This window comes from Falco naumanni, chromosome 11 (assembly GCF_017639655.2).
Source record: "Falco naumanni isolate bFalNau1 chromosome 11, bFalNau1.pat, whole genome shotgun sequence".
NCBI lineage: Eukaryota > Metazoa > Chordata > Aves > Falconiformes > Falconidae > Falco > Falco naumanni.
In genome coordinates this window covers 6,652,332-6,673,052 of record NC_054064.1, presented here as the reverse complement: position 1 = coordinate 6,673,052, position 20,721 = coordinate 6,652,332, and the positions used below count along the sequence as shown (strand labels likewise).

Here is a 20,721-nt window from a genome sequence, read left to right as displayed (position 1 = left end):
GGAAAAATTCAGCTTCCTGAAAAATTTCAAACCTTTTTGTTTGTTTCAACGGTTACAAATTCTGTGTCCTCTCTGAGTAAGGTAGCTTTCAAGCCTAATTTTAACACAAGGCAGGGAAACTAAGAAGCAGATAGTCCTGAGTGTCTTCCTCTCACCAGCCACAACTGCTTTGGTAGCCACAACAGCTACCAGACGAGAAAGCCTAGAACTCCCTGGGTGCTGCAGGTCTGTCACTTAGCCATGCTGCAGGCCAGTCAGGCAGCTTCTCAGGGCTGTTGTATTTTGCTTTGGTAAAAGCCAAACTGGCAGAATGGAGACAAGGTTACTATTATTTCTATTCAGCTAGGATATGTGGTGTTAAGCAGACCTTGGTCATGAATATAAATTTTCCCTTCTTTTGTCTCTGTTTATCTAGGAAGATACCATGGAGGTGGAAGAGTTCTTGAAAGAAGCTGCTGTGATGAAGGAGATCAAGCACCCAAATCTAGTGCAGTTGTTAGGTTAGTGAAATACCTTGCTCTTTCTGTCTTGAGTTTCCACCAAAATGAAATCTGTCTTGTTCAAAAGCAGTGGCAGATTTTCTGTATTTATTTAACTTTTTGAATCAGGTTGGTTATGGGGCGGTATTTCTGACAGCTTACTCCTTTATGTCGTATTGGAGCCGGGAGACACTAATTTTAAATAAAACATCAAATATAGTCACTTACATCAGCAGACAGCTTTGCTGTTGAGGCATGACTATGCATTATATAAAAGTGTGCAATATCAGCCTCCTGTTAGTTTGTACCCTTGGCCTTAGACATACTCCAGGGTTCAGTTACCAGGGTCACATTACTTTTCTGTGTTAAATCGGGTTTACAGAATTATTTTCTGTGACTTATTTTTCTGTTAGAACAGAACAAAACTACAAGAAAATTCAAAGCGAAAGAAAAAAATTATATTGGAAGCACAACAAATACCATTCTTTATACTTCTCAGATCAGAGACATTTCTAGAAAAAGCTCCACTGAATAGAAAAATTAGTCTATAATTAAGCAGAACACAACCAGATCGCTGCTGCTATAAGGGACACTTGGTATCACCAAATAAGTACACGAGAATAAGGCAGCAGAGATGCAAGTCAGATCAAACAACACGTGACTGGAAGAAATCTGCAGGCTTTACAGGTTGGCTGTGCCCTGTTTGTCTCACTGGCAAACGCATGATATGCTGATCGCTATTAAATAGTCTGCATAGCAGTTAATTCTACGCGTACAAAGATTCTTAAGGAGACACCCTAAACCTTTACTAGTGTTTAATTGCCTCTGGACTTGCTGCTTTCAGGAGCAAAGCTGTCAAGCCAAGCCTAGGATAAAAGGAGAAATGTGAAGAATGTGAAGGCTTTTAAGAATGGCAACTATTCTGTACCCATTTAAAAAATGAGCACAGATGAAGTGTCTGCCCAGCCCAGTCTGGTTCCAGGTGTAGAGACTAAAAGATTTCTCATCAGAGAGATGCATTTTTGCTCTTTCTGATGCACAGTGTAGTTAACGTTTTACTGCTGTATGTGCGTAATGGTATGAGCAGGCATTCAGCAGTGCTGCAGTGGGAGTTCACAGAGATTTGACGTGAGTATCCCGTTGCCCTCCTCCTCCGCTAATACATGCTTTGTACATAATTGCAATGACTGTAGCGAGTAGTCATCTGAGGAATGTGTGAGACTACTTCGTTAGGAGCAGGTCCCACCATGCTGATCACTTACCCTGCTAGCACACATGGGAGTGCTTCACATTGCTCTGTAGTGACATTTCACTCTGGAGATCTTGCCAGTTGACAGGTACCTGCTTCCAGTTGGCCACTCTTTAGCTTTACGAAGGAAGAGAGGGAAAGAAAAGTAAATCGTATGTTTCAAAATAGCTCCTGTTTCATTCTGTAGCCCTCTAAAGAAAAGAACTGCTCCTTCACATTTATTGTATAGGAACAGTGGTGCTTTGATGGACGTGTTTCTCTCTGTCCATAAAGTGGATGGACAGATAAATAGACAGAAGCACTGAGTTTTAAGTTGGGCTGCATTGGTCTGAATCTTGTAGAGGGAAGTCTTCACTTTTCAGAGAAACACTCACCAGTAGAAAACTTGACAAATGGTTATTAAATCAGGAATAGTTGTAAGCTAGGGAAGAAATGGAAGCTTTGTTCACATGCTCCCTCCTCTCACTGCTAGGTGTATGTACCCTGGAGCCCCCCTTTTACATTGTGACAGAATACATGCCGTACGGGAACCTGCTAGATTATTTACGGGAATGCAACCGGGAGGAAGTGAGTGCTGTTGTGCTACTCTACATGGCTACTCAGATCTCCTCTGCCATGGAGTACCTGGAGAAGAAGAACTTCATTCACAGGTGGGCGAAGTCACATTGAGCTGGTACAGTTTCAGGTTGCAATGAACAGGGCACCAGCATGGTGGCCCAGGAATTCCTCCTTTTGGGGAGGTTTCTTCCAGAGTTAGGTTTCACTCTGGCTTATCCATTGGCTGTTTTGGTTTCAATACTGTCTTGCAGTACCTTCTCCCCATGACTTTTATAGAAGACTGACAATCCGATGCACAACTGTTCTGACAGCTGTGAAAGTTGGTGCTGTCCTGTTCTGAGGTATCCCCTATGTGCAGGACATTGTCAACCCCAAGTCCTATTTTAATCCAGTCAGATAAAGTCAGGCCATAATGCTGTTAACAGCATGTGATGAGCTGCTGATCTCATCCTGTTCTCAGGAAACATAAACTGTGCGTCGTAACAGCTGTCATTGCTGGAAATTTAATAGAGTTTAAAGAATGAACGCTAACCCTGATTCACCTTCTTGCTCCTAAGAACAAGCAACTCAGTTGCTGACACTGTTCAGAGCAAAGCTCACATTGCCTTTACTGATGTATAAAGGGAGTGCTTCCCAGTTCAGAAGAGAGGGACAGGCTATGCAACCACAAGACTGTATTCAAAAGCCCTGCTCTTGCTCCAGTAATGGAGTGTGCTTTTTTCCTTTGTACAGAGACCTGGCAGCACGTAACTGCTTAGTTGGAGAAAATCACGTGGTGAAGGTGGCTGACTTTGGCTTAAGTCGACTCATGACTGGAGATACCTACACAGCTCATGCTGGAGCCAAGTTCCCAATCAAATGGACAGCTCCTGAGAGCCTGGCCTATAACACCTTTTCAATCAAATCAGATGTATGGGGTAAGAAAACTCCACTTCCATGTTCTTTTTTCTTTTTCATTTTGTTTTTCTTTGCCAGCCTAGACAGTAACTTGCTTTCTGGCCTGGGCAGAAACATGGGGATGAGATGGCCACATGCCAGGCCACAACTTCATTAATCAATAGCATTTTTATCATGTAATGTCTTCACCTAGACTGGCCTGAAATATCTGCAAGAAAACGATGCTACCTCAAGCTGCAATAAAGGCCCCAATGTAATGGGCAACACAAAAGGAGGGCAGATTTATGACCAGGAATTTTGTTTTCCTCCTTTTGCAGCCTTTGGGGTGCTGTTGTGGGAAATTGCTACCTATGGGATGTCACCATACCCAGGCATTGACCTCTCTCAGGTGTATGATCTGCTGGAAAAGGGCTATCGGATGGAACAACCGGAGGGGTGCCCTCCAAAGGTTTACGAACTGATGAGGGCATGTGAGTATCTTCTTCCAGTTTGGGGGACAAAGCATGGGAGGGGTGGGAGAAATCTGTAGTTAACTCTGGAGTCTTTGCTTCTTATGGCCGTTCCATTTGCTAACGTGGAAAAGGCCCTGTCACCTGAGACATACCTGGTTACTGACGCAAAATGATCTCTAGGGAACAAGAATTCACTCTCATTGTAGCAAATCGTACTGGTGTTTTGTCAGTAGGGCTCTTTACTATGGAATCACCAAATTAGAAGGAAATTTAGTTCCCTGCAAATACAGCATCTGTGCAGGAGAACGTAGTTGATGAGATTGCACAAAACAAATCCTCCAAGCACGCCATGAAAAGCTCCCTCATGCTCCATAACGAATTGAAAATTTACTAATAAAAGGCCAAAAGATACAGTTTGCTAACAGAAGAGAGCAACAATGTTTAAGAGCACTGTGAATCTCCTTCAGTCCAGCAAGAGCAGGGAATACACCGGGCAAAATGCTGAAGATCCCAGGGAGCAAAGTAGGCCATGCTGTTTAAGTAAGGCAAGCAGCTCTGAGCAGAGACCCTGTCAGTGTGACCAGGGTGGGAAGAGAGTCCTTGGTGCTAACTCAGGCAGTCTGTGTGGCCCTCAAGGTTAAACCATGACAAGGTACAAGACAGACAAACCAGGGCTTAAGAGACCATTCAACCTGACTCCAGCAATGCCTGATCCCCAACATGTCAAAGAAAGTCAGGGCAAATTTCAGTTATGGAACAAAGAAGCTGGGTAATGATGAAGGATATTGCTTTAGAAAACTTTCAGGAAGCTGATAAAAGCCCAAAAGCAGGGAATTCATATGATACTAACGCAACCCAAAATGAGCAGAAGACCAGGCACTTTCCAGACGCTATGGTAATATCGGCAGATAGTGCTTCCAGCATACATTCCCCTAGTGCAGATGTCTAACTATAGAAATTACACTTTTTGTGATGATACCCTTCTAAACTTTCCAAGATCCAACTTAGATCAATGCACTCTCTTGTACCTTCCCCCACAGGGGTGCATACATTCTCCTTTTGGAAGGCTCTGCCTGAATTTCAGTATTAGGAGCACGTGAGCAGAATGTTGCCTGGAGCTTTGCACACACAGTTATGTGTGACTGGGCTAGATGTGTTCGGTCCAGACTGAACCAGCCAGGGTAGCAAACGTGGAATTCTCCTTTGCCCAAAAAATTCAGAAGGAGGGATAGAGAGATCAGAAAAACCTGTGGAGTTGACAGAGAGCTGGGATTTTCAGAATTGATTCCTTCCTCTCAAGATCTGTTTGTTAGGATATGGCAGAGTGACTGACTGCTGCTATGAGTTACTATCTGTGGATGAATCTAAAGCCTGTTTAATAGTAGGAGATCAGAGTCTGACTACAGTTGAGAAAGCTTAGGTATTTTCTGTCTCCTTGGACAAAATAAAAATTTATCTCCTGCCTGTTTCAGGCACTGCGACTTATCCTGCTTTCTCACATTGCAGGCTGGAAGTGGAACCCACCAGACCGACCTTCCTTTGCCGAGACCCACCAGGCTTTTGAAACCATGTTCCACGACTCGAGCATCTCAGAGGGTGAGACCCTGTTGCTTTCTGAAACAGTACTGGAGGTTATCCCCTGGCGTGCTGTGTCTTACGCACAGGCCCTTAAGTCTTGCCTGCTAGCAGTGGAGGTTGTGATGAAGCTTCATCTCTTACTTAATTTCTTAAACACAAGTGGGTAGATACGTTCTCTTACTTGCTGCGCAAATACTGAATAACCTTTAGACATATATCAGCGCAGGGGACAGTATGGTTTCATTTGAGCACTAAGGTGCCAAAGACTTAATTGAAAAAATACGAATTCCTCTGTTAGAGGCAGACTGAAGAGTATGGAACAGTGAGTGATGCTGAGAGAAAGATATATGCATATCACAGTCCCTTGCTGACTGAAGCAATTAGGTCATGAAATATTATTCTACCAGCCTTCACTTTTACAAAGTGCCTTAATCTCTGGATTTTCTACTTAGCTACTTCTAGGAGTGAATCCGTGCAACTCAGCTCTCAAATATAACTGGCTAGGAGGTAAATACTGGTGAGAAGTGTGATACTAGACAGCAGACAAGCAGAAGTGTCTGTGCATCTTCTACATTTTAATATTAAATATGAAGCTGATCCATCCACTTCCCTACTACAGAAAAAACACACCAGGTCGAATTCTATCAGGGAGGATCTAGAATAGGCACAGCAAGTGACCCACACAAATGCCACCCTGGGTGTGACCAGGAGGTTACAGGTTTTTTCCCGTTTTTTTTCCCAATCACATACCTTGTGTTGATGTTGGGAAGGAAACATGCAGTCTTCATCTCTGACAGGGATGTGCAGTGCTTTTCCTTAAGCAAAGCAGCTTAAATCCAGATCCAGAGAGGACACAACTTTGAGGGGATCCCAGGAGCATCAACTGGAGGCACCTTAATTAAAAACAGAGGCAAATGCTTTCAGGGCTGGCTTTAGCTCTTGAGCAACCCTCAACCCTGCAGAGAGCTAGATTCATACTAGACCTCTTGTACAGATCCTACCACTGGGTTTTTTTCGCTGAATTATGAAGATGTAAATGAGTTTGAAAGCATTATGATAAACAACTGACCCTGAATACCTCTAGACTTGAGCAAAAACTAAATCTGTAAGTGTGTATTTCTCAGTCGTGTATCTCTTCTTGCCAGTCTGCGTTTGTAGTAAAGACCAAGATTTTCTTTTCTTCTGCTGGTCTCTGTTCTAACTATTCCCTTTTTGCTTGTTTTGTTTGGGTTTTTTTCCCTTACAGAGGTAGCAGAGGAGCTTGGAAGAACAGCCTCCTCCTCATCCATAGTACCTTACTTGCCCCGGTTACCCATGCTTCCCTCCAAGACTAGAATGCTGAAGAAACAGGCAGAGAACAAGGAGAACATTGAAGGAACACAAGATAGTGTGGAGCACTCAGCTTCCAGCTCAGCACCAGGTATGGGCACTGGGCCAGTGGCAATGAGGCCATGTATTCTGGGCTAGGATTGCTGCTGGTGTAAATTGCCAGAGGAACAGAAGACAGAAAAACGTGACATGAGAAGGGGCTTTGTGCTGCTACCATTAGGGCTGTTGGCCTCCTCAGCAGCCCCACTATTCACTAGCAAATAGAAAACACTGTAGTTTTTTCAATGTTCTTTTAGTAAATCCAGTTGTATTTTCTTATTTTAAATTTAGTTCTGCTGCTTCTTTTAAATGACAGCTTCAAAATTAAAGTTGACAATGCAATGAGATTTTCTATTATGCTTGTGGTATTTGGGGAAAGAGGAAAAACTACAGGAAGGGAATAAGAAACTGGAAGAAAAGAGCAACTTCACTTTTTCCTGAACCCTCTCCTAAGTGGCCTCCTCAGTATAGACAACAGACAAATCACACATGCAGAAGCGGAAAAAAAGTTCTTAAAAAACTCACAATCACACCAGCCTCGCACAAGAATAAAAGTGCTGACTTCCTCTTTCAATTTATCTCTGCAGAACCTGTGCAGCTAAATACGCCAGGCGCACAAGGCCCACTGCAGGATAGGGAAGTGGGAATGGAAATTGATTTTGCAGATTCACACTTGTTTCTTCTGCCTAGGTTTTATCAGAAGCACACAGCTGACAAGCGGGTCTCCCGCGCTGCCTCGCAAGCAGAGGGACAAGTCACCCAGCAGCCTGTTGGAGGATGCCAAAGAGACCACTTTCACCAGGGACAGAAAAGGTGGCTTCTTCAGCTCCTTTATGAAGAAGAGGAACGCTCCCACACCTCCCAAGCGCAGCAGTTCCTTCCGGGAGATGGAGAATCAGCCCCATAAGAAATATGAGCTGACGGGTAACTTTTCATCTGTTGCTTCCTTGCAACACGTGGACGGGTTCTCTTTTGCTCCCACACAGCAGGATGCAAGCCTGGCGCCACCCAAGTGCTATGGTGGGGGCTTTGTGCAGAGGACCTTCTACAACGATGACGGCACTGGTACCAGCAGTGGTGGGGGCGTAAGCACTGGTGGTGGGTGGTCGGGCATCACTGGTTTCTTTACACCACGTTTGATTAAAAAGACACTGGGTTTACGAGCAGGAAAACCCACTGGCAATGAAGAAGCTTCAAAGCCTTTTCCAAGGTCAAACTCTACATCTTCCATGTCCTCAGGGCTTCCAGAGCAGGATAGGATGGCAATGACCCTTCCCAGAAATTCCCAGAGGTCAAAAATCCAGCTGGAACGGACAGTGTCCACCTCCTCTCAGCCCGATGAAAGCACGGGGAGGGCCAATGACCTGCTTCCCAAAAGGTTTGAAGAAGGCCCTGCTTTGACCAGAGAGAGACCAAAAGCAAAACTCTTGCCGAGGGGTGCCACGGCACTCCCTTTCCGAACCCCCTCCGGATCAGAAGAAAAGGAGGGTCCAGGGCTAGCAGCAGCTCCTAAGGGCAAAGAAAAAAACAGTGGCGCACGGCCAGGGGCCCTTGAGGACGGTGAGAGACCGGGGTGGTCGTCTCCAGTAAAGGCTGCAGCAATACTTCCAACCACTCATAACCACAAAGTGCCAGTCCTCATCTCACCCACTCTAAAACACACTCCAGCAGATGTGCAGCTCATTGGCACAGACTCTCAGGGTAATAAATTTAAGCTCTTATCTGAGCATCAGGTCACTTCTTCCGGCGACAGGGACCGGCCCAGACGGGTAAAACCAAAGTGTGCTCCACCTCCACCACCAGTGATGAGGCTCCTACAGCAGCCAGCTGCCTGCTCCGATGCAGCAGAAGAGCTGAGCAACACGGCGGGAGCGCAGCACGGACTGGAATCAAGCGAAGGGAGTAAGAAGGCAGCAGCAGCAGCACCTGTTGGTGGAAAATCTGGGAGGCCTGTGATGCCTCCACCTCAAGTGCCTCTGTCATCGTCTTCCACCTCCCCAGTGAAAATGGCCAATGGCACAGCTGGTGCAAAAGTAGCACTAAGAAAGACCAAACAGGCAGCTGAGAAAATCTCCGCAGACAAAATCAGCAAGGAAGCACTGCTGGAGTGTGCAGATCTTCTCTCGAGTGCCATCGCCGAGCCAACACCAAACAGCCAGCTGGTGGACACAGGGCACCAGCTGTTGGATTACTGCTCAGGCTATGTGGACTGCATCCCGCATACACGCAACAAATTTGCCTTCCGGGAAGCCGTGAGCAAACTGGAACTCAGCCTGCAGGAACTGCAGGTGTCTTCAACAGCTGCTAGTGTCCCTGGGGCAAACCCCGTCCTTAATAACTTATTGTCATGTGTCCAAGAAATCAGCGATGTGGTGCAAAGGTAGCTACTGTCAATCTGGGTAAGAGAAATACACACGGGGAGGGGGGGACTTTTTTCTGTACTGATGCTTTCAAAAGGAAAGACTGATACTTGAGTATGTGAAGTACCTCAGATCACTGAGTTCTCCTCACGTTTACAGGTTCATCTCAAAAAAATGGGGATGGAGAGGGTAGATTAAAGCTGTAAGGGGCAGAACATCAAGTATTTGTCCCTACCTAGTCAGGCTGATCTGCTTGGTATGGCAGGGGAAGGAAGTTCCTCGTTCCTCCCCTGGAGAGGCAGGAGAATCGATGGCAGGTTCTCGCTCTGGGAAGGATGATTTGATGTGTGATAGCCGGAGTACTGGAGCAGCTGCAGGCTACTTGGCTGTACGGATCCTCCCCGTCTGCACTAACGCGTGCTTTGGTCTCCTGACAGGGCAGAGGACTGGCACGGGGGCTGCGCTGGGACCACCGGCCGAGCAGCCTGAGCTGGGGTAGCTCGGAAGCGGGAGGGCGCGTGCAGCTGGGGGAAGGTCTAATGCACTGACAGTATTCAGAGCTGCTGGAGGTGGATGCACTAGCCCAGACGGCTTACTTCCACAGCGCTGCTGCTGCTGCTGTAATGAGAACTGCAAAATTAGTTAATATATGAAACTATCCCTTTTTCCCTCCTGTCCACCTCATCTACCACATGTTCTCATCTTCGTTGTATTGGAAGCGTCAGGGATGCTGGGCAGACTTACCACTGGAATACCCCCTTCCCCACCACACAGCCTTCACTTAGCTGATACTGATTTCTAGTGGTCTAGCACGAGTGCTGCTTGATGGTCCTTTGTGGGTAGTTCGGGGCTCTTGCGCAACTCGCCAGTGTTGTTAGTGGGGTGGGTGGGTTGTTTTTTGGTTGGTTTTTTTTAAGCTCTAGTTTTTAACTTGCTACCAGGTTGACTCCCCAGTTCAGTTTCATCACTTTAATGGACCCACGATAGGTAAGGCAGAGCCTCTGCCACCCCTGGCTGTTCCCCGCTTTCCTTTAGCAGTCACGGCACTGCAGGGCCAGCTGGAGAGAGCCAGAAAGCACAGCCTGGCCTGCCCACCACGCACCCTTGCTGCTGCGGGATTCCCTGGAGCGGTCCCTACTCTTGGCCTAACACTAACACTTCCCTCCGACAGCTTCCTGGGATTTGTTCAGGTGCTTGCGGGTGCTTTCAGCTTCCCTGCGTATGGAGGCGACTAGGTGTGTCAGCACACAGGGGAACCATAGCTATCTTTTTTTATTTATTCCTGTATTTTAAAGGCTATGCCGGAATCTCACGCAGTGGCATAGGGAACATGCACAGACTGCATGCTCCTCCGCCTGAGACAACAGATGTTACAGCTCTGCCTTGGGGAGCTCCCACTGGGTTACGGTCTTCTGATGCCTACCAACAATCCCAGAATGAAAGCAGTCACGTGGTTGAAATTGTTTTCCTTGGTCCTAGTGCTGTTTGTAGACTGCTGTGGCCTCGAAAAGCTGGTCTTCTGTGTATACGCACAACTCCCTGAGATTTAAATGTACTGGCAAGCAGGAAGACCTCAGCCAACTGTTGCTTTGCAAGAGGAAAAAAACCAGGCCTGATACCTAGCTCCAAATACACGTTACCCTGCGTGCTGCTGCTCACTTCACACTTTTGGTGATGATAGAAGATCTCGCTTGCTTTGCACCTTAAATCTTTTATTTTTGGCTAAAACGCTTTTTAAACTGGTTTTTAAAGTGTGACTGTGCTGCTTTTAGTTTGAGCATTTAGAGTTGAGCTGGGGCACAGGTGTGAATTTGGAAGATGGGCACTTCCATTTCTGTCTAGAAGTGTTGCCCTATTGGTGCTGTCTCAACGAGCGTTCCCATTTTTTCCATGGAGCATAGTGAGACTGGGCCTGAAAAAGTCTTTATAAATGGGCTGGTGTCTGAGAATCCTCATTTTATTACTGGTCTGTGGTAAACAAAGTTGTGTCACGATGCATGAATGCACACCAGTGGAGCAGTATGTGAGATAAAATGGACCACGTGAGCTTTACTGTCAAAGCGAGTGAAATGGTGACGAAAAAAAGAAAAGCAACCCCTCCACCACAACTGGCAAGCATTCAAGTGAATTAATTATTTCTATGAGTCAGTTTTACTCTAGTGAGCTGGTACGTAAGTGGAGACAAATGAAAGTACAGCGTGGGTTACTCAGCTTACCCAACAAAGCTGGCTGTCCAGTTCTGCAGTAGGATCTGCAGCTTGCCCAGGCTGTCCTGCAGCCCGCCCAGGCTGTCCTGCAGCCCTCGGGCCAGCCGGCCGGGGGAGGCTGTGCTGGGGCTCTTTCACGAGCACCAAACCGTTATCTTGTAGACTTTACTGAGGGCTTTTGTGGTTTACCTTATCTCTTTCAGTCATCTTTATCGAAGGTGTGCATCGCTGCACACCAAACTAACTGCCTTTGGAAAGGTGACCTGCGAAGGGAAGAAGGCTCGTGGTATTGCTTCACACGGCCTTTCGAACAATCAAAAGGATTTAAAAGCTATGGGAGCTTTCTTTGGGGCAGAAGGGTAGGTCTTGTTTGGCAGACAATCGTGAGGTTTCATCATTGTACTACTACTCAGCCTAGGACAGACGGACCGAAACTGAAGTGATTCTCAGGGGAAAGGTATTTTAACCAGAAAATTTTAAAGCTGTTAGTCCGGTTCTGATGAGTATTTTGAAAGAAGCCTTTTTTTTTTTTTTTTTTCTTCCCTGAATGCCAGTCTTCCAGAAAAGCTCCAACAAAAGTGATGAAATAGCAAGCAATTCCTGGAATTCCTAACTACTAAAACTCCCCTTTTGGCCCTTTCTGAAGAAACTAACTGTGCCCCAAGGAAGGACTGGTTCCCCCCGACTGGTCACCCCCACTTTCCTTCAGGTGCCACCTGGTTTCTCCTCCCCCACGGCAGAGATGCCATAGCCATCATCTGCTTTCACAGTCACGGGGTGGCTGAGGTTGAAGGGACCTTTGGGGATGGCCAGGTCCAACCCCTCCTCTCAAGCAGGGCCATCCCCAGCCGCGGCAAGACAGATTTTGAATGGCTCCAAGGATGGAGACTCCACAACCTCTGTGCGCAACACAGAAGCCAGTTCAGTTCTTATCCCTATGTGGTGGATAAACACAGAACAGTGGGATCTGGGAATGTGCCCACCATAAACCCTGTGGAGAGTGTTTCCTCTGCTCTTCCTTGTTGTCCCACATCAGGTACGTAGATGGTGGCAGAGGCAGTGCTGACTTGAGCCTATTTTTTTTTTTTCCCCTCAAGCAGGGGCTGCAGACTTGTTGCTGCTTCTGCTACCCAACAGCGTTCTTCCTAAACTGGAATTTTCCCCTGCCCCCCTGGCAGGATAGCAAAAGGATTGTATGTGGGAGAGCTGGTTCTGCTGTACATCACCATTCAGTTGTTCTTCCTTCCGCAGCTATTCTAAAATTGTTACTGTTCCTTCTCCCTTTTGCTAGGTTTGGCTTTCTGTTCAGCCTTAAAGGTCTCTACCGTAGCAGTTTCTCTGCTTTCAGCCTTGCACAGTATGTTCAGAGGAACGTAAGGATGGTGAAGCCCCGTTGTTTGTCCCAGCAAAGAGCACTTCTCGCTCCGCTGTTTAGGGAAACAAGGCACAAACTCCTGTCGCGTTTCCTCACCACTGTCAGGCGGCCTTGGGGGGTAAGGATGCAATTGCAGCCGGGCTCTCTCACTTGCACTAGTAAGAGCTAGAATTTAACGTAGTCTTTGCAACAGGGGGTGGGGCATCACGTAGGGCCTGGTAATGCCAAGCACAAAGCATGCGCTCACACGAGTGAGTTGATGTGGGGCACTTTCTCTTCCTGCACTGTACACCCTTTTTAACCCCAGAGGTGGTGCACGTGGCTGGCTGACAGGCAGCACTTGGATTTAATCGTATTTTCATTAGTGTGGACGGGGGTGAAGCTGAATTAGGAGTCTGGGTCTTGGGACTGGATCAAATGTAGCCACTGGGAAAACGGAATTGAATGGGGCGGCGCTGCTGATGCAGAACACGATGGGAAAGGGGTGCAGGGGGGGCTGTCTGTTCCGGTCCTCCTCACAGGGGCATTTCTCCTGAGCACCGCTGGCCTTGTGGCAGTGAGACACGGCCAAACACACGCATGTTGACATTCCCATCAGCTGTGCTTTTGCAAGAGTTTTATGGCACACCACTCTGCAGGCAGCAGGAACTAAACCCCACAGCGTGGGGCGGCAGCTGCACTAACAGAGCAGCCCCTCGCCCAGAGGCAGCAGGTGTGTGAGCAGGTAGGATGGGTTACACCATGGTGCAGTCAGAGAGGAGAGAAATCCAGACCCTGATGTCTGTACACTTACCTACAGCAGGCTTCCCCCGCAGCTGAGGCGCTCTGCCTTTTGCTCATGGGTGCTCTTGGGCATCAGCAGCCACGACAAGCACCAATGAATCCAGGAGATCGGTTTTGCAACCCAACAGGCTGCTCTCTTCTCTTATAAAACGCCCAACCCAGCCCTGCCGCTGATCAATAGCTGGCAGGAGAGCCGGAGGGGAGCGACTACAGCATGCTCGGAGACCTCTCGCTCCAGTGAGTGGCACCATCCAGCACAGATGGGCACTGGGCTCGCGCTCCGGTTCCCTGCAGTGGGCAACAAAACGTTCAGCCTATTCCCTGGTGGTAGGAAATAAGAGGTTATGGGACACCTGATGTATTAGTAATGCCTACACAATAAGAAATGTCTGTACCAAAGGAGGTCACTCTTCCAAATGTGTCTGTTGTGCATGGGAGGGAAAGCCCAATCGGCTCAGCACGCTGTTTGTATCAGTAGTGAACTCATTGAGAGCAGGAATGGATTAAAATGAAACACGTTAATCACCAATCACTCTACCAGTGTTGTCAACTGTTTTTGTTTTTAATTGTTATTGTAATATATTTTGGTTGTTTTTCTAATTTAATTCTCTCACTATCGTCTGACTGTGAACTGCGAACAGTGTTAAACTTGATGTAAATAAGGCCCTTTGAAGGGCCTCTTTGCCTGTCGTTCCACAAAGTTTTGCCAATTTGCATTTTGTTTTAAATAAAGGTTGCAATATTTTATTGGCAAAAACCACTTTGAATATATCGTGCTTTTTTTTTTCTTGAAGGAATATTTCAAGCTGCTCCTTACTAACCTGAAGTTGGTTATTTTGGGTAGAGAAGACAAGATTATTATAAGCTTGTTAAAAGAGAAATAATTTAATTCTGTTGGATCTCAAAGAAAAGCAGTATATTTATGCCTTAAATTAAACTTAATGTTGTCATGGTGGGGGGTCAGAGGAGAGCGGTTCTTGCTGCTGGGGTTGCGTAATCAAATGCTCACTTAATTCTGAAACATACACCTGTGACCCGACAGCGTGCAGGGTCTCGCATCATCCGTTTGACGGTTGCCCTCATTAGTGACACCACCTCTTTAATCAGTGACAGAGCGAGAACCGCTCAACACGCCAACTTCATACCAGCTGGTGAAACGGCCGACAGCGGCACCCTGCCACGCCAGGCAGCACCAGCCTCGCCTGGGCATAGATACTTCTCTAGTTAAAAAAAGTAAGTCTAAAAGTCATCTAAAGTAAGTCTAAGGTCATCCTGGCTTATAGACCCTTCAAAGCAAATAACCTTCAACCAAATAACTAACAACTGTCCGAACTGCCTGCCCAGGTCACAGAGCACACCCCGCGCAGTGCCCTGCGGGGCCGCATCCTGACCCCACGGGCGCAGCGCCCGCCAAGGGGTGCAGCGCCCGCCGACCTGTTTCGGGCTGGAGCTTTAGGCCTGACGCTTGTGGTGAAGAGATTAACCATCAGCCCAGGCTGGCACAGGCCCCGGGGCCAGGCTGGAGACAAGGGGTCAGTCCGGGCTGACCGCAGCCGCCGGTGCCCGCAGGGAGCGGAGCTCAGAGCCGGCACGCCTGGGCAGTGTGCCCGGTCAGCGCTTTGCCAGGGGCTCTGCTGCACCGCTGAGAGGTACAAAGCCTAAAATAGACCCAAGGTCCGCGGGTGGGAGCCCAGCCTGGCCTTGGCATGTGCGGCCTCCCCTCGCCGCCCTGCACCGCCGTGTTGGAAGGGAGTTTTGACCCAGAGGTCACAGAGCCGTTCCCGTAAGACAGCAGGACCAAAACATCCTGCAGCAACGCGCTTATCGCCTGGCAAGTACCCAGACAGCAAACAGCCCTGCAGTGGGGTAACGCTGACACCAGCCAGACAACCGCAGCGTGCAACACAGAGAGGGAAAAGGAAGAGAGAGGGGGGGAAGGGGAAAAAAAAAGACAGGGAGAGGGGAAAGGGAAGGGGAGGGAAAAGGAAGGGGAAAAGGAGGGAAAAAAAGAGAAGGGAAAAGCAAAAGGTAAGAGGAAAAGAAAAAGAAGGGAAAGAGGGAAAAGGGGAGGGGAAGGAGAGAGAGAAAAGGGGAAAGGAAAGAGGGGGAAGAGGGAAGGAGAGAGAAAAGGGGAAGGAAAGAGAAGGGAAAAGGAGAGAGAGAGAAAAGGGGAAAGGTGAAGGTAAAGAGAGAACCCCAAGTTTACCACATCCCCAAAAATCTGAATTCAACTGCAACCTGTTCCTTCAGCCAGCATGCTCCTCAACTACCCTTTGGCCTTGAAAGGGGAATTAGTGTCTGCTTTTTTCATTTTGCAGTGAAGCAAACAGACTTTTCACCAAACTGCTTAGAAAAATAATTTTGGCAGAAGTTCAGCTCATCCCCGCAGCTGCTTCCATACAATGAAAGACTCCAGTGAGAAGGGACACTGAAGCGAGGGGCTACGGAGCTGACATCTCCCGAGGAGATCGTTCCATCATTTTCTCTACGCAAGGGCCTCCCCGCACAAACCGTGACCCTGGCGTGCGCATCCCTGAGCAGCAGCAGGCACCTTGCGAAGGCGGGAGAGCAACAGAGAAAAACCCTCAACTCCAGCAAAACAGTTCTGTGCAATCATGTGAAGAGACAGAGAAAACCGGGGACAGGGATGAGGATGTGGCTTCTGCTGGACTGCCCCAGCAGGACCGGCCTGTCCAAGGGCCACCTTCATGACGTGCTAACGAACCAAGGATTTGGGCATCCCCACTCACACCAAACGAAGTGTCAGCACAACCGCTTCAGGCTGCTACCTGCTAAAAGAAGGGCCTTGAACACTGGATGGGCTTCCAAGGCAGCCAAGTGCAGGCTGTCCTGTGTCCCAGGGGTGTGCCTCCTTCCCTGCAGACAGCCCTCGGAGTAACAAGGGGTTAAGTCTGTGTCCCTGTGCAAGCCACGGCTGGGTAACCCACTGGCTGGGTAACCCACTGTGCGGCACCACCTTCACCACTGGTGCAGTCCCACCTGGTGGTATTCAAGGAAGGAAGTAATTGATGCGCTGGGATATAGATTTGCAGCCCTGTGCGGAGAAAAGCTTCACCTCTTTGGGGACAAACACCATCATCCTGGCCACCTCATCCAGGGCTGCCTCGGTGTATGGAAGTCCACGGGCCAGGAAAGCATCCCGTGCGCAGAGCTTCACGTGGTGGTACTCCAGGGGCAGAAACGGCACGAAGAAATCAATGAGGTTCTCTTTGATGAGGTGGCTGTGGGCGTAACTGTTCTCTGTAGCAAAACACAAGACAAAAAACTTCAGAAGCTTCATCTGAGGGCTGTCATCGCTCTGCCAGGCCACGCTTGGCTCTTCCAGCCCTATGTGGTGGGAGAGAGACACCGCTTGTAAAGGGCTGGCCAGCACCTAGTCCGGACACAGAGCATCGCTGCGGCTTGCCCATCTCAGGCCAAAAGAAGCCTCGATACTTCCCTGTGGTGTTCGGCTGCCGCCCACAGCCTGGCCATTTCCAGGGCTGAAGGGGCCACAGGGGACTTGCAGCCCCCTCCTCGTGTGCCGCGGTGCTACGCTCGTGGGGCTGTGCCAGTGGGGACGAAGGAAGGGGCTCACACTGCAAATAACCCTGGGGTGGGGGCTGGGACGAAGGCTCGTCCCACAGTGCACACACTTGTGCAGCACAAGGTGGATGGGGCCGCGTAAGCAGCGCCCCGCAGGTTTGGGGGCAGCCTGGCCACCGCGTCCCGCCAGCGAGCCCGGCTCTTACCTGCAGGCTCCTGCAGCTCCAGCCGCAGCCGCTGCTCCAGGAACTCCACGGAGATCTCCTCCCGCGCCCGGCCCGCTCGCCAGAAGTCCAGGGCTACCTCGTTGATGGTGTTCCCACCGAGATTGCTGCGGACACAGAAGGGAAGGCACTCAACGTGCGCGCCCCCAGAGAGGGGCTGCCAGCAGCCCCCCCCCCCCATGACAGGCCTCAGCAGTTCTGCCAGCCAGGCAAGGTGTGCTGTGCAGGATCAGCACCTGAAACATCAGCCCATGGAGGAACCAGCTTCCATCCCAAAGCCCCTTTCTACAGGCGCCTACACAGCCATCTTCCACCCCGCCAGCTCAGCCTCCGGGGCAGCTGCTTTCTCCCCCCGGGGGGGATCAGGAGCCAGCAGAATCCTCCATCCCCGACAGCCCCCTGTCCTGGCTGGGATGCCATTGACCTCGCAGGTGACACTTGGCTCCACACCAAACTCTCAGCAAGCCACCACTGCAAATCCAGGTTAGAGGGCAGAGCACATGGCAGGAGTCCCACCAGCAGCAAAGGTCCAGGGCAAGGATTCAAGTGGCAGCCCAGGACCTGGCAGAACATCCCCTGCCCGAGGGACAAAGCAGCAAAACTGACCATGGAGGCAACCGCCTCTTGGAGGAGCCAGACATCTTCCCCTCCCCTGCAGCCTGAGCCCCTCCTGTCACACACCTCTGGAGATAAATCCCATCACCTTGTTCCTCCCCATCCCTTTGGGGACCCAGAAATCACCTGAGGAATAGGAAGATGGATCTCCGGTAATCCACCTGGCCCTTGTGGTCGTAGTGAGCCATGAAGGGCTTGATGGCGTCCAGGAGGCTGAAATGAAGTTTCTCTGCCTCGTCGAAGATGAAGAGGGGCTGCCTGCAGAGCTGCACAGTCTCACGTATCTGCTTCTCCAGCTGAGCCTGCAGAGCAGCGGGCAGGGGTCAGTCACGGCCGTCAGATCATCGCCCAGGGGCTGAGCCTGGGTGCTGGGGGCTAATCCTGCCGGCAGCTCAGCACCACACAGCCGCCTGCTTGTCACCTCCCACCCAGCAGGACAGGGCACAGAGCAGGAAGAGTTAAAACAAGTGAGTCAAATTAGAGATAGTAAGTGAAGGGGAAGAAGAAAGGGACAAAAGAGAGCAAGTGACACAGAGGCAGCCGCTCACACCAACCGCAAACAGACTGATGCCCAGCCACTCTCTGAGCCATGGCCCCCTACCCCAAAACACCCTCCCCTCAGTTTTATTGCTAAGGACGATGGTAAACGGTGTGAAATATCCCTTTGGTCAGCTGGGGTCACCCGTTTGGTGTCCCCCCTCCCAACTTCTCGTGCACCCCCAACCCACTGACCACAGGGGCAGAGGGGGAGAGGGAGAAAGCCTTGAGGCTGCGGGAGCACTGCTCAGCAGTAGCCGGAACATCGCTGGGTTATCAGTTGTCAACGCTGCTTTACTCGCAGATCCTAAACACTGCCCCGGACAGGCTGCTGCGAAGAAAACAAATCCCACCCCAGCCAGACCCAGCGCTCTGGACCATCCCCAGGGGCACATCATGCTGCTGGCTCTCACCTTGTACGAGTCCATGTACGTGTGATGGGGGAAGTGGAAAAGCGAGATGAACGTCTTGACGCACGTGCTCTTCAGCCCATCCCGGTACAGGTGACTGGCCACCATCCGCGCCACAAAATTCTTGCCTGTGCCGGACCAGCCATGGAAGGAGAGGACCAGCGCCTTCTCCGGCCGCGGGCTCTGCAGGAACCCTTGCACTGCCCGCACCACCACTTCTTTGGCCACGTGCTGCCCGTGGAGCTGCCCGGCGAGGTCTGCTTCCAGCCCTGGGGGGGAGAGAGCAAGAGCTCGGCCTTATTGCAAGCCCAGCTGGGGCTGAAGGTGGGGGAGGAGGTGTAGCAGGGCAGTAAGCCCACACCGCTCTGCTGGCAGGGCTGCCTGCCCGCAGGGACTCAGTGGTGGCACGAAAGCCACCGGGTCAGTGAGACAGGCTGCCTGCACCCTGCCTGCAGCAGCTGCTGGCCGCAAAAAGACACGGATCTCCCACTGACTCCTTGTTCCCTTTGGGAAGCGGAGGAGGTATCTGGCAGCTGCAGAGAGCGCTGAAGCCCAAAGGCCCTCGTGAGCTGCTGGCAGAGGGAACGGACACCAGAAGTCTCAGGGCCAGCAAAACGCAGTGACACCCATGCAGGGCTCAGCCAGGCTCAGTGCGCCCTCCCGACTGGGGGCTGGATACTGGGCCAGTTTGGATCTCCCTGCGTATGCCTGGGAGCTATGGGATGAAGGCAGGGTTTGTGGCAAACCGGGGATCTGCTGGACTGGAAGGAACAAACTCAGCCTCAGAACTACAAATGAATAACAGGGAATAGGACTCGGCTCAGCCCCTCGCCCTCCCACCAGCTCAGCACCCTGCTCAGAGATGCCATTTGCTTACATCACTTGCTAAAGCACACTGGTTTTAAAAGAAAAAAAACCAAAAAAACTGCAAAACAACACCACCACAAACAACAAAAGAGACAACAGGGAAAGGCAGCAAAGGCAAGCACTGCTCAGCATCTCCCAAGCACAGCACAGCACCCACCTGTGACGTTGTTGACTATCCTGCAGTCTCCCGTCTTGCAGCACTCGCTGAAGCTGCAGTACCAGGCAGAGAGGATGGCCAGGTAATCCTGACCCACCAGAGGCAAGCTCCAGCCTAAAAAAGGCAGCGCTCTGAGCAGAGATGTTCCAGCAAATACCTTTTTGCATTCCGGGTGGAGGCTGAGCCGAGCCCGGTTCGGCGCTGCCCTCCCGCCAGGGGACCGGCCGCAGGGGCTCGGAGCTGCCGTGCCGGGCAGCTCGGGATGCGGGGAGGGGGATAAGCCCCTGCGGGCAGCGCCGGCTCCCGAAGGCGAGCAGAGCCGCACCAGGTGCCCGCACGCTCCCCCCCCCCCCCCCCCCCCCCGGTGTTTGTGGCAAGCCGGGGCACGGCGAGTGAGGGGGGAGACGGCCCGGGCAGTGCCCTGGGGAGGGGGCGGGGGGCACAGAGCCCGTGCCGGGGCACGCAGGGCGTTCGGAGCCGCCGCTGCTCTGGCCAGAGGGAGAGAAAGGAGGAAGGTGCTTACCGGGGCTGGGGCCGGGCTCTCCCTCCTCCTCCTCGCAGCCCTCCTGCCACACCTTGCACGCCAGGTACTGCCAATACCGCTCGGAGAGAGCCCCCACGGCTCCCAAGTGCCGCTTCACGGCTTCGTACCTCGCCGCGCCCCACGCTCCCCCCGCCGCCGCGGGCCCCTGCTCCCCTGCCCGGGCAGCCCCCCGGCCCCCCCAGCCCCCCAGCAGCAGCAGCAGGCAGCAGGCCAGCCCCGGGTGCCGGCACATGGCTGCGGCGGGCGCTAACCCTGCCCAGCGCGCCGGGGGGCCGCAGGCTCGGGCCGCCCCAGCCGTGAGCTCACTTCCCGAGCGGGGGCGTCACCGCCGCGCCGCGGCCTCCGCCGCCCGTCCCCGGCGCCACCGACGGGCACTCCGCCAGGCCCCGCTACGAGCCACGCCGCGAAACCCACCCCGGCTGCCAAGGGGGGGCAGCCCGCACCCCCCCCGGTCTGGCCGGTGCGGAACCGCGCCCCCGTCCCGAGCCCAGCTCCTGCCGACCCTCGCCGGGAGC

The 20,721-nt window shown here is 51.2% G+C and overlaps 2 protein-coding genes across 3 annotated transcripts in view; one reads left to right on the top strand and one right to left on the bottom strand.

Annotated features, from left to right (window-relative positions):
• Positions 1-14,066, top strand: part of ABL2 (ABL proto-oncogene 2, non-receptor tyrosine kinase) — a 49,775-nt gene extending 35,709 nt beyond the window's left edge. For both annotated transcript variants that reach the window (XM_040610503.1, XM_040610504.1), the window contains exons 5-11: positions 416-500; positions 2,201-2,378; positions 3,019-3,203; positions 3,501-3,653; positions 5,142-5,231; positions 6,460-6,633; positions 7,272-14,066. In XM_040610503.1, the coding sequence (XP_040466437.1) occupies positions 416-500; positions 2,201-2,378; positions 3,019-3,203; positions 3,501-3,653; positions 5,142-5,231; positions 6,460-6,633; positions 7,272-8,965 (2,559 nt within the window). In that variant the 3' untranslated portion in view covers positions 8,966-14,066. The remainder of the gene's footprint in view (positions 1-415; positions 501-2,200; positions 2,379-3,018; positions 3,204-3,500; positions 3,654-5,141; positions 5,232-6,459; positions 6,634-7,271) is intronic.
• A 1,584-nt stretch (positions 14,067-15,650) lies between these two features.
• Positions 15,651-20,327, bottom strand: TOR3A (torsin family 3 member A; the record flags this gene model as incomplete). Its single annotated transcript, XM_040610852.1, has 6 exons — positions 15,651-16,567; positions 17,059-17,183; positions 17,818-17,993; positions 18,642-18,907; positions 19,663-19,776; positions 20,186-20,327. Coding segments are annotated over 6 exons (1,074 nt in total), but the record flags the coding sequence as incomplete, so codon positions are not given.
• Between the last annotated feature and the right edge of the window lie 394 nt (positions 20,328-20,721).